The 12,868-nt window shown below is 43.7% G+C and overlaps 1 protein-coding gene across 5 annotated transcripts in view; it reads right to left on the bottom strand.

The window, feature by feature from the left end:
• ACTN1 (actinin alpha 1) overlaps positions 1–12,868 on the bottom strand; it is an 87,034-nt gene that overhangs the window by 21,180 nt on the left and 52,986 nt on the right. For 3 of the 5 annotated variants that reach the window (XM_053944802.1, XM_053944800.1, XM_053944804.1), the window contains exons 4-8: positions 12,606–12,692; positions 11,943–12,030; positions 10,921–10,999; positions 4,907–4,988; positions 3,191–3,276 (exon numbers count right to left, since the gene is read on the bottom strand). In XM_053944802.1, coding sequence (XP_053800777.1) covers positions 3,191–3,276; positions 4,907–4,988; positions 10,921–10,999; positions 11,943–12,030; positions 12,606–12,692 — 422 coding nt within the window. Of the gene's footprint in view, positions 1–1,735; positions 1,822–3,190; positions 3,277–4,906; positions 4,989–10,920; positions 11,000–11,942; positions 12,031–12,605; positions 12,693–12,868 lie in introns of all 5 variants that reach the window. The other 2 variants (XM_053944803.1, XM_053944801.1) reach the window with 1 other exon arrangement.

A 12,868-nucleotide genomic window follows, 5' to 3' on the forward strand; every position in this document is an offset into this window, starting at 1 on the left:
CTGGCCCGTGAGGACTGCTAAAAAATTAATAATGTATTAAATCTTCCCTGTAAGCCAGCTGGACTACATGGGATTGAAACTTTTAATACTGAGAAACTTCATCTGTAGTTTTCGGCCCAGCTACTTGGTTCAGGTCCTGAGGCAAGCAGAAGACTGTTTTCAGTTACCCCAGCAGTCTGAGCATCCACCTAAATTGCTGATCAGAGCATGGAACCTGCTGAGCAGATTTCCAAATCATGGGAATGGGTGCAGAGAGAAAAGGAAGAGATTGGTGAGTGGCATGGCTGTTTCTGCAGCAGGCTACAACCCTCCTCATATTGTGGTTTGATGTTTCCTCATCTGGAGTTCCTCAGGTTAAGCAGACTGCATGGAGCAGTCCCTCAGGAGCACCTGGCAAACAGTAGGACTTATCGTGAAGCTGGCATGATTTCTGAAACTACAGTCTTCCTGGGCAAGAATCAGCTGGCTGGAGCTTGCAGACTGGTCTTGAGTGTTTTGAACAAAAAACCACAGGATCCTAGCAGGAAAGTCATGACTACACAAATTATGCCAAATGGGCAAGTCTACTGCACTGCCGTGGGATGCGTTCCCAGTTCCTTGGAAACAAGACAGTATCACGTAAATTATATGAAACTGGGCAAAGAACAAAAAGCTTGAACTAAAGAGCTGCTCCCTGGAAACTACTGCTTGCATTTGCCCTCTGAAAGCCAGCATCAACATGGAAACTGAATCAATGCTGGGGCCATCAGCACTGCTTTGCACAAGAGATGGAATCTTCCTGGAGTCAGATTAGTCCTCAAGCTGGGCAACACAAGTGTCTCAAGTAGAAAAGGCCTGTCCATAACATGAAGAACGTAGTCCTGGATTTTGGATTTTACTGTTTTAAAGCCTCCCATTTGAAATGAGCAGTAATCTTGTGGAAGGGCTGCAGCCCGGGCAGGTTATGACATGGGAGAAAAGAATTGACCTTTTTCTCTTATTCAAAGGTTTACTGGGAAATTGCTTGCCCAAAGGTGATCTGCAACTATTTAGTTCCAAACATCCTGATGTCAGGCAAAGAGACTTTGGAGTAAAGAGGAAGCAGAGGAAGAAGGAAGGCCTGAAGCTAAGGAAATGGGCAAGGCAGAGGAAAGATAAATAAAACATATAGGTAGTTTGGAAAACAGAGGAGAATTACAAGGGAGAAACAAGGAATGGAAAAGCTTGTGAGTTTGGGAAAGCTGAAGGCCTGGTAGAAATGAACTTCATGGCTGGAGCACAAAAGTGCTATGTAACCAGCTCACAGATGATTCAGCCTAGGAAAAGACCACTGACCTAGGGGAGGCTAAGTGTGGAAGGCAGGATGGCAGCCCAAGAGGGACAGGCTGTGATTTCCTGGAGTGGGCAGATTTGACTCTGGTACTTCTGGAGGTGCACTGCCTGGCCAGGACAATGCCCACTGGGTACTGCCTCTGTCAGAGCAGACATCCATTCATCTTCCAATGCCAGCTTTATCAAATGCTCTCTCCTCTGCTGTGGTGTGAGACTGGAGGGAAGGAGCAGCTCAAGTCTGTCCAAAAGGACATTTATATCACTTCTCCAGCAAGATTACAGATGGCATATCCAAATGCATCACTGGATGCACTGGGCTTCCCTGCAAACGCCCTGGGGCGGACGGGGGCCTGGCGCTCCTCGCTGGAGAGGACAGGTGGGCAGGGCGGGGTGAAGGGAGGGGTTGTTAGCGGTAAAGTCTCACCTTCTGCGCCCCTGAGAAGGCGTGGTAGTAACATGAGACATAGGTCATTATGGCCTTCTCATCCGGCCTTAGCGTGCCTATAATATCTGTGCAGAGAAGGAAAAGAGGTTGAAAGGATAAAGTAAGAAGCAGCACATAGGATAAAACAAAACAATCATGGGTGGCGTGAGAGAGGGGGAGAAAACTTCCCATCATGCATTGCAGGACAGGCCAAACAGATTTCCATGCGGAGAGCTGGGAATTCGGATCAGAAGGTGGCTAGCAGTGTTGGCTTGTGGCTCAAAGCGGCACCCCTCCCTAACCCCCAATCCAGGGGGATCCTGAGATGAGGATCTGGGCTCTGCACCTTCACAGCTGCGGTCTGGGGGCCCGGCCCAAGGATGCAAACAAGCTGTCTGGATATCTGAACGCCCGCGCTCGAGGCCCTTCGTACGCCAAGGAACTGGAGATCAGAGCCTTCCCACGCAGTGCACTTCCTACACAGGATCTGCTCTGCTGCAACGTGCACTGCCTGTTCCTGAGGCACTCAAGTACAGGAGGCTGCTTGGTTTTGGCAAGAGATGTATACAAGGTTTCATCCACAAAATGTTTTCCTTAAGTGACTCCATTACCAACAGGAAAATGGCTAAGTCAGAAGTAGCAAGGACTCAACTGCCTGATTTCCAACATGGATGAGAAAGGAGAGGGGGAAAAAAGGAAACAAATGAACAAAAACAGGCATCTTTGTCATGATAAGCAATGCTCTGTTTACAAAACCACCATGAAATGTACTTGCAAGACATGCTTTGTAAGCCCCAGGTGAACTGGGACTGAATTTGTGGCACAACTTGAGAAAGCAGCAAGTTCAGACCTTAAAGCAAGGGTGCTGGAACCTGCAGCATACATAAGGCCAAAGATAAAGCTTTGGCCTTTCATTAAACCCTTCATAAAACCTCAGTCAGCTCTGTTTCTCCATCTTTGGAAAAGGCAAAAAAAAAAAAAAAGAATAAAAAAGTGAATAGGTATCTGTATTATTTCCCATGGGGGAGGCCACAGTTTCCTGCTGGGCAGAGCATCTATGCGGTGTGTGGTGGTCTTTACTTTTTGTAAGACTAAGCATGCTAGCTCAGATTTACCAGGATCAAGAGGTCCAGGTTCTTGGCCATGAGGACAGCAGTTCATAAGGCAAATGGAGAGGGCAGAGCTCCCCACTCCCTTAAATTTGCATGTGTGCCAAAGTGTGGCATACCTAAGTGCCACTGGAAGTACTGCTGACTAGAAGGAAATGGAATTCCTGGCTCCCTTGCCCCGTGTATTGTATCTGGGGCACCACTTTGAACCAACAGCCAACTCTACCAAGAACATAATAATAAAGATGCCCATAGCTAGAGAGGAGAGAGAGAAAGAAAAAAAGGTTTGGACATTAGCAACGGCACCAGGTGTGCTCTGTGGAGGGAGCTTGGGATCCTGCGATACCTTCTGGGCTCCTGAGAAGGCGTGGTAGAAGCTAGAAACATAGGTCATGATGGCCTTCTCGTCAGGACGGGCAGTTCCAACAATGTCTGTCAAAAAAAACCTCACGTTAAGAGCATAATCAACTGATGGGAGGAAAGCAGAGGAGGGGTAGAACCACAACTGTCCAGGAGGCCTGCGCGGAGTGTGCGTGTCATAGCCATTCCACAGGGCTTCCCAGCATTCCCCAGAAGATGTGTGTGTCTCAGAACCCAGGATCACCCTTCTGGTTCCCCTCCCTCATCATAAAATTTCCTCCGAGTCTGGCCAAGCTAAGGCAGCATATGTCAGCATGTCTTGTGTCACAGCACTTCCCTGTCCTGAGAACATTACTGCGATTGGTGGATTGAATCAACCCAAACTGGCATCAGGCTGACATGACTTTTATAGACATATTATACTGCAAGTCCTCCGTGCAGTTCTGTTCTTCTGGAAAGATACTTTCTCCCTTCTTTTCCATGTCTCCCTCCTCCATTTCAACACAATGATGGCTTGAATTTCAAAAGGCCCTTTCATTAGTTTCAGTGGAAACTCAACACCTCCAGAGATCAGAATTAATGGTGTGGAGGAATGCACATTAGCTTGACTCCATGAGGGAGGAGAGAGATCAGTAAAGAGCAATGAGAACTCCTGCCAGGGGCCCTCTTCATCACTGCTACTTTTGCTGAGATCTGAAGCTAGCTCCGCTTATTTTGGAGGTGTCTGTATTTCCTACAGAATGGCAGGAAACATTTGAATTTACTCTGGAAACATCATGGGGTTTTTTTAACCTCAGCATGATGAATGCAGGGAAAGCAAAACTCATCTCTGGGGATGGGAAATACCACCTAGGAATATGAACATCCTAGTTACTGAAATACAGGTTCACTGGGTTTAGCTGTCCTATTCCCACCTTTCCTCTTTGCTCCTCTCACTCCTTTATTTAACAAAAATGTTTAACTGCTTCCCCTGTCCAACCCGTCTGAAATACAGCTTCTACCACTGACGCCTGCTGGCTTTAGGCAAACAGCCAACAACCAGTGAACTATTTCAGGCTGTTGGTTGTACTCCAGAGTTAAAGTCTTCAAAATCTGTCGCCAAGCTGGTCCTGACAAGGCTCTGAAAAGTGATCCTTGCTGTCCCAGTGGCCTCAGGGATGCAGTTGTAATCAGCACCAAAAGCATCTCTGAACAACATGCAACTCTGCTTTGGTCCCAGACCCAGTCAGCGAAGGATCTTCATGCCAAACACTTCTGAGTAGTCAAGAAAAAGCAGTCTATAATAATATCATGCTCTCAAAAGGAAGAACACCAGCAATGTCAGAAAGACCACAGCAAAAAAAACCCTGGAGCAAAAGGAACACAGGCCTACACCTTACACTAACTCAGTATTTGGCCTGATAATTGAAAGGGAACACTTCAGTCAGCAGATGACAGGTGTTACTCATCTCTGCCTTGTGTGTCAACCCCAAGCTAAGATCTCCACACTAGACTCAAAAGACTGAAGGACAGAGGAGGAAGAGGGAAGCAGAACATGTGACTCATTATTCCATTTTAGCTTTTTCCCTATACAGTCACTACTACACAGTCAGGCAGGGAACATTCAGAGGTTACTGGAATCTTGTATAAAAGAAGCCCACCTAGAAGAAGTGGAAAATTTCTTCAGAAAAAACAAGTTAAAAGCTGTTGGAGTCTACTTTACCTTCGGCATCCAGCATCTTCGGAATATCCAGGTATTTCTCAGCCACATCAAAAGCTGTGTTTAGATTAGTGAGAGGATCATCCTGGGAAAGAAAGCGAGGAAGAGCATCAGCATCAACTTTTAACAAGGTACATAGCATTTCTCTCAGAAAGAGCTTTGTTCAGTTCAGGTAACTGTGCTTGCCAGACAAAATTGTGTGTGAAGCCTCATGCAGCAGATGAAATAATTAGCTTCCTTTTAAAAGAAGAGCCTGGGGACTCTTAATGTACAGTCCATGCACTTGCAAAAAAAAAAAAAAAGGAATAATGCATTTTGTCTTGAACCTAGTTATAAGTAAAATTAGCTTTACATCATACTGATAGTAAATGATGAGACCACATCTCATTTACATTTAAATGAGATTTACATCTCATGCTTATATTAGGTTTGCAAGTTCCCTTTTAAAGAACTGCAGAGCTGTGTATCTGTTAGAACATCTAAGCAATACTAAAATAGTAACAACATCTGCAACGGGTGCTGTCCTTAGCTAGTGTACAGTTTGTTGAACATCAGTTGAGTGGGAGGAAGAGGAATGTTTCAACAAATCTCTACAAAATAAATACATATAAAAGTACCCATTTTGCCTTGACTATGGCTTTTCCTTCTGCATAGGTCTTGTAATTTCCCTAGTACATTTCTATTCCTCTCTATATAAACTTTCTGTAGATTTTAAAGAGCCACACAAGAAAACATGAAAAACAAATGTCATTGAAAATTACAGACTCTGAAAATTGTGTCCAGCATTCAAACATAATAATCAGTAACAAAACATTTGCCAACCTGCGTAAGATTGTTATACCAGCTTGTTCCTACATTCCTGTATAACCATGATACTTCATTATCCTGAAGGATCAATCCACTTCATGGGTGACAAAATGACATTTGCATTATCAGTTTCTACTGTTGAGACAGGTGGCTTCTACTGGATGAAAGGCTGTGCATAATCTGTTACACGTTCAGCCATCTTGTTTGGTGTCTTTTGGGTGGGAGGAAAGATGGGGTTTTACTCTCCATACTGTCATTTGTGCTATTCACACTGGGACCCACATAAAAAAACAGGAAAAAGGGAGTAAAATTATTTCACCTTCTTTCTAGAGTGGCATCCATATTCTGTTTATTTTCTATCTGAACCATTTGCCTTTGTTTATTGCACTGACTTGGAAGATTAAGCTGTGCCTCAACTCTAATCAACAGGCAGTTTCCTTTGAACCACCCAGCAGGAAAGATGAAGCTAGGCAGGCTTGGGGAGACAGGGTAAGGGCATGAATAAAACTTCCTTTATGGCACTGGTCATTATGTAGCCCTCAGATTACAGTCTTCATGAACTAGGAAACTGAGCTGCTCTGAAAAGCAGTTTCCTGCAGCATTTCCCTAGGAATCAAGCATGTCTTAGGCTGGCATCCAATATCAGCAACATATTCCTTTGGGTGAATGTCCCTCTCAGACAGTAATGTTTCACCTATCAAAGTAAATCACACACAAAGGCCACTAAAACAGACAGTGATCTGTATTAAATCCACTGGAACAAGTCAATAATAAGCAAGGCAATGTTGCACAGGCATGCTGTGATGAAGCCAGCAGCTGTCACATACAGTGCAACATAGTGTCAAATCCCTATATTCCTATATAATACACCTTCAATGGTGACTACATCAGATATATCTACATCCACCTCTTCAGAGCTGAGCAGTGGAGCAGGGAGTGGATTTTTACTGTTCTCCAGCTACAAGGAACCGTCCTATGCCATGGAATTAGAGGAACCACTTCAATTTCAACCTACTTGTCTTCTGTGCCTGGTGTGGAGAAACCTCTATGAACCCACAGCATAACCAAAAGCCTTATCTGAGGAGGTGAGATGAGGTGGTATATAACCTACTTTATTCACTGAGTGTAGACATAGCCCTAGCTTCATTTAGGGAGAAAAAATAATGGATTTTCTTTCACTCAAGTGCAGGATCATCTAGAATGCCAAGTAGCAGTTCCCTTGCCAGTCTTCCCCTAGTCCATGTGGCCTTTTCTATTTCTGTAGAAATGTCACCACTGTGTAGCAAATTTGACCCCATGCTAACTGTGCCCATCATGGTTATTAACACCCTAAAAAGTGTTTAGTATTAACACAAACCCCTCCTGAGCACAGACCCATCTGAACAAGCTGCATGAAGATCTGCCAGCAGCTCCTGGAGGAAAAGGAGGAGCAAATCTCTCACTGCAGACAGCTTTCCTATCAGTTTGCAAGTAACAACACCAGGAGCACTGTTGCCAAAGGTTAAAAAGAAATTTTTGGCTGAAAGCTGGGAGAGGTTTCCTGATGGGAAAACTTACTGGGCTTGGGCAGTCCCCAAAGGAAGGGCTGGAATTTTTTAACATGTGGGAAACTGGAGACTCACCTAGATAAAGCCAGCAGATTTCTACTTCAAATGCAAGAAAGACGTGTGATCACAGTATCTCTTAGGGAATGAAACTAAAGATAGCACTACTGAAAGCAAGCTACTTAAGTCCAAGACTAGCTTGGAGATGAGCAGAGAGCTACACTCGAGCAAGACTCTGTTCCCTGCAGGAAAAACTTCACCCCTCAAGAACAGTGGAGCAGCTCATCCCAAAATGATGCTTCTTTGTGCATGAGTTAGGGTTCCCAGCGGGGCATTTCCAAGTCTATAAGAGGGTCTCAAGCCCTATGAAATTCCTCCCAATTCCACCACTTTCAGTTCCATCCCATTGTACACCAGCTAATCATTACTTCAAATCACCTGTTTCAGCTGATGCCCATGAAAAGGGGCAATGTAGTAAAGACTGGCCAGGCAGCTCCAAGCCTCGCACTGAAGCACCACAGCTGCAGGCACACTTTAGGGACCCAAACACAGCAAATCAAACAAAAGACAAGTCACCTGCCGCTGATTCCTTCCACAGCTGAAACACACACACACCCAGAAGAGCACTGACTCAGATGAGGCTGCAGAGGTGACTTGGTTGCAATTCCATTTACATGAACATAGCAATGGCAGAGGCATGAAAAGGAACAGTAACTTGCCAGACTGTAGCTGAGCTAGTCACAAGAAAACCTATACCTTTACCATAGAGGAGATATTTTTTGTTTTAGTGTTGGCAGACAACAAACCTGCCCTTGACAGATGCCAACTGGCTCATTCTCTGCTTTTGCTGACTAAAGACTATCACACCTCTTCATCTTTCACCACAACTCTAATTCATGCAGGGACTCCTCTCTTTCTCCAGCTATTTCCAAGTCCTTGCAGCACACAAGGTTGCCAAGGCAATTATTACAAGGTAACATAAAAACCATCATCTATTAACAAGCAATCAGGAAATTAGATGGAGGGGAAGGAAAACTGAGAGAGAGCTAACACTTACTATATCTGCCAGAACTGAAGACAGTAGGAAAGAAATCCAAAACTCATGTTTTCAGAAATATCTGCATATAACATAGCAGTACACAGACTACAGTCCTATACATATTGTGGTATTTGAGGGGGTGTCAGAGCCAGCAGTCAATCACTGTACTTCACAGAAGTATCTCAGATGTAGCTCACAGATGAACTACAGTCAAGGTTAAAAGGAGGAAGGGAAACCCCATCTTCTGCACACCTCTCACTTTCAGACCACAAGTTGAATCCCAAGACCTTATCTACAGTGAGCTGAATAACAGCAGACAGATCTGCACTAAATAGAAACTATCTAACCAATTAGCTGGGGTGTCAGGGAATCACCAACACCAAGCTGGACTTGTACCTGTTTTGAGGCCTGGACTATACAAATAGCTTTAGCTAGGCAGTGCCCATATGCAGAAAAGAATTGTGCTTGTTCCTAATACAACTAGACTAGGAAAAATAGCTGGGAACAAACTCAATACAAAACAGTGCTGATAAAAGAAGTTGCTAAATTTTGGGAAAACATGCAGCTACTACACTGGCTGGCTACCTTTTGCAAGTATACACTGCCAATACAGGTCTGTAGCCTAGGCACAGCCTCTGTGACAGAGCACAAAACACAAGCTGCAGAAGAATGCTGCCCAAACAAAAAGTACAGTGCAGAACTCTGGGCAACTTGGACTGATTTCACCTCTTTATCTCATAGATTTGGCGTATATATATACACAGAAACACACACAGCATTGCCAAAGGCACACACAACTGAGATGCCACTAATTGCTGCCCAGAGCTAGAAGAGAACTTGAGGTGGATCTCTAATCTACTATCCACTGCAATGGCTGCCTCTCAGCAGCTTCCTCTATGTCTATATATTCCACAAATGGTTTCAAATATCTAGCATAAAAAAGGTTAACTTCCCTTCAGCACACATCAACTGCCATAGCTAAGGACTAGGCTCTTAAGTTCCTCCCAGCTATTTGCTCAAGACTTCAGCTGCTGTAGAGTTCTCTAACATACATTTAGTCTCATCTCTTTAGAGTAACTGAGGCAGAACAACAATAAAAATGATACAGAGAGTGTGAGAAGACTTAAGAAGGACTAAGGGAACCAGATGAAGGATGGGATCAAAAGCAAGCAGAGATCAAAAGATGCTGGTTCCATTTAACCTTACTCCAAATAGGAAAAATCCCCTTTCATGTACATTGGATTTGGCTAGAACAATCACCCTATTTTTCACCCTAAAAAGCCTACAGTCAATATCAACAAATAGCTCACTTTCCTTCACTCTGTTTTTGCTTGGGTTTGGCTTAGGGCTTTGTTGATAACAGAGTGCATGCTGTAGCATTTACCTGCCTGGGTTTGTCAGGCACACATTGCTTAGCTGCGCTATTTTCCCAAGATTAGGCATGGAAAATGTTACTCTAATAACTCCTTTTCTTCTTGCTGCTGTTTATGTAAACAGGTACAGTCTTCCCCCCACTGTTTATTCACCATGTGCTGACTCCAGACACTAAAACTGATCAGAAAAACTGACTGCTCTGGAAGACAGTAAAGATCTAAAAGGTTATTGAAAAGCAGATCAGGCATTGTACAATTCATTGCCTCTGGGATGAAGCTAATTTGATTAGGTCATTTACATTTTGTCCATTTGCATGGTGATCCAAGAGCCCAGATCTGCTGGTGATGGGCTTCTATGTTTTTTTTCCCTAGCTAACATCAAGCACACATGCACTTAGAACACACAGTCCAGGAGACCTGATGGACAAGCTTTTTGTGTTAGACCCAGCAATGACACATAAATTATGCTCTTGGTGACATTTCATTATGCTCTTGGTGACATGGGCACATTCACAGTGAAACTGGATCTCAGCACACTGCAGGAATGCTGGTAGGATAAGAACCCAGTTTGATCTTCTACTGCACTGCTGGGTCAAGATATTGGGAGCAGCATAAACTACGAAGTGGTTATTACCATCATCCATTCAGCAATCTTGTCTCCAAACCACACAGAGAGTAAAATTTGGAGCAGTTTGGTAGCATGCTACCAGAACAAGTATTTAAGTAAAACTGAATTTTCTGACAAATGCTTTTTTGGCATTTGATACCTACATGCTAGGAGAAGCCCAGAAGCACTGCAGATGACTCAGTGCTAAGCTGGAAGCATGTGACAAGTGTCCAGTGAGGGCATACAAAACCCTCAATGAGCATTTTGAACACCAGATAACTGGTTTCTATCCAACTCTCCACAGAAATGTTAAGCCTGATTTGACTCACTGGTCTGTGACATTAGCACAGAACTATTCTCACATTTGGTGTTACTGAGTTTGCCAGCTTTTGCTCATCAGCTGAGATTGGGGCACGTGTGTCTCATACAAGGCAGGCTGAAAGCAGGGAAAGTCAAGCAGGAAGCTCATTAAGTTCACGCTTCACTAAGAAGCCTGAATGTACTGATTCATCCCTCCTTCCTTCCCCCCCAAAATCCTGCAACTGCCAGCTTGTGCTGAAGTTCTCCAATTATGTTTATCAAGCTAATTCTTCCTCTTTACTTCTAAAGTGCCAAGCATCTGGTCTGATAGACAAATGGATTTGTACCTTTCGTAGCTTCCCATAGTCGATGAGCTCTGGACGGTGTCTATGAATTAAAGCACAGAAACCAAGGCCATCCTTCCAACTATGAGAAAAACACAAGAGAGAACAATGACCATTTTCAGCCACAGAGACAATCAGTGGTGAGCATGAGGGAACGCTCCAAGGCAGTGAGACAACTAATTCTGGTTTAGTTTCCAACCAACAGTGCTTCTGTAAGTGCTGGGAATGAAGGATATCTTGTATGTGCATGAGATTGCAATAAAGATTCCTTTCAACCCCTACAAAAATTCATTGTAATTAAGACTTGCCCATTGAGTTGGGACCTCGTTTTTGGCAGTTCTCTGTGCTGAACCCTCTGTGCACGTCCTGTGCAGCACATGAGCTCAGGGATGGATAAAGGTGTAGACGCAAGCCGTAAAGGAGGAACAAGCACATTCCTCAGGGAAAAGGCAGATGTCCCCAGCTAGCTCCGCTGATGGCAGTTAAGCTTAGAAGTGCTTTACATTATATGGTTCATACAAGGCTCCAAGACATGCTGGAGAAAACACTTTTATGCAGAATCTCCACCAGAACATCTGCCAGCTTGGAAATATGAAAAGCAGAGCAAGAGAACCTCTTATTCCTTCCCAGCTTTGCCATACTACAGAAGTTAGGAGGCAGTCCTTTTTTCATGGCTCTTAAACTGTTCTGAGTTTTCACAGAGCAAAAGCTCTCTTGCTTAAGCCCATGCCACAAATGCTGCTCTTGGAGGACTTAATACCCCAAAGAAATTTATGAAAGCAGCAACTGTAACCTGAATGAGGAATTGGGATGTAGGTATTTGGATCCTCTTAGAGCCTCTGCCTTCAGCTTCCTCTTAGAGCCTCTGCCTTCAGCTTCCTAGGCATCTCTCTGGACCACACTGTTACTTGTACATGTGCATTGCCTTGGGAGGTCATTTAGGAATATTGTTGAACATACCGAGAGATATAGGAAAATAACACAGATTGTAAAGCTATTGTAAAGTGTTCTTGCCTGTAACTCACCTGATGTGGAAGTTCTGGATGTTTACATTTTTGTAGGGGGCTGTCTTCCGCTGACACCATAACAAAAGTCCTTCTTTAGCAGATGTTTCTAGAGAAAGAAAGAAAATACATCAATTAACTTATTTTCTTAGAAAACAGAAGTCTCTGGAGCATATGCTAGAAAATCATCACCAATTCCTCTTTGGTAGAGACTGCACTAAATTGTGCTTTATTTAACTTCACTTGTCAGAGAATTTCTTGTTTGGAAAAAGTCTACTAGGATAGTTTTGTTACTATTATCTTCTTCATGAGGTTCAGTAATAAGGAGATAGCTTTTTGGAACTAGATAGTCTTGTAGTACTCTTAAGTGATAGGTTAATTTTCAGTGCTAGTCCCTAAATCAAAGTCCAACACTAAAGTTTATTTTCAGGCTCAGTCTTAGCTCATCCTTCTGAGCTACCCTTGAAATCTCTTCTAAGAGAAGCATCAGAAAAACTCATCTCAGTGTGCTTGAGATTGGCCATAAATGTTTATGAGATGTCAGGGCAGCTTGGGAAGGGTAGCTCTTGAGGATCCTTCAGTGACTCACTTAAGAGCACCTTTTGGGCCATTTAAGGGGCAAATCCATTTAGTTACCCCAGTTGTCCATTACTGAACAGTGGCAGGAAAAGAACTGAAATTCACCTTCGACTGAGATATCCTGAATGGCAAAACGAAGGATGATGGTCCAGATCATTCCAAGGGTCATTTTAACATTGCCATCCACGATTTCTATGGAGGAAAAAAAAGGTAGAAAGAGAAGAAATAGACAAAGTTGCAACTGCAAATACTTGTAAAACAGGAGCATTGGGGAACATTCCCTCTTGCAGATGGGAGAAATTGAATTCCTGCTAAAAACTGTTTTTCCCTGCCTTCCCAGATGTTCTGCTGATAGGTACAGTACCCAC

Source organism: Vidua chalybeata, chromosome 6, assembly GCF_026979565.1.
Source record: "Vidua chalybeata isolate OUT-0048 chromosome 6, bVidCha1 merged haplotype, whole genome shotgun sequence".
NCBI classification, from domain to species: domain Eukaryota; kingdom Metazoa; phylum Chordata; class Aves; order Passeriformes; family Viduidae; genus Vidua; species Vidua chalybeata.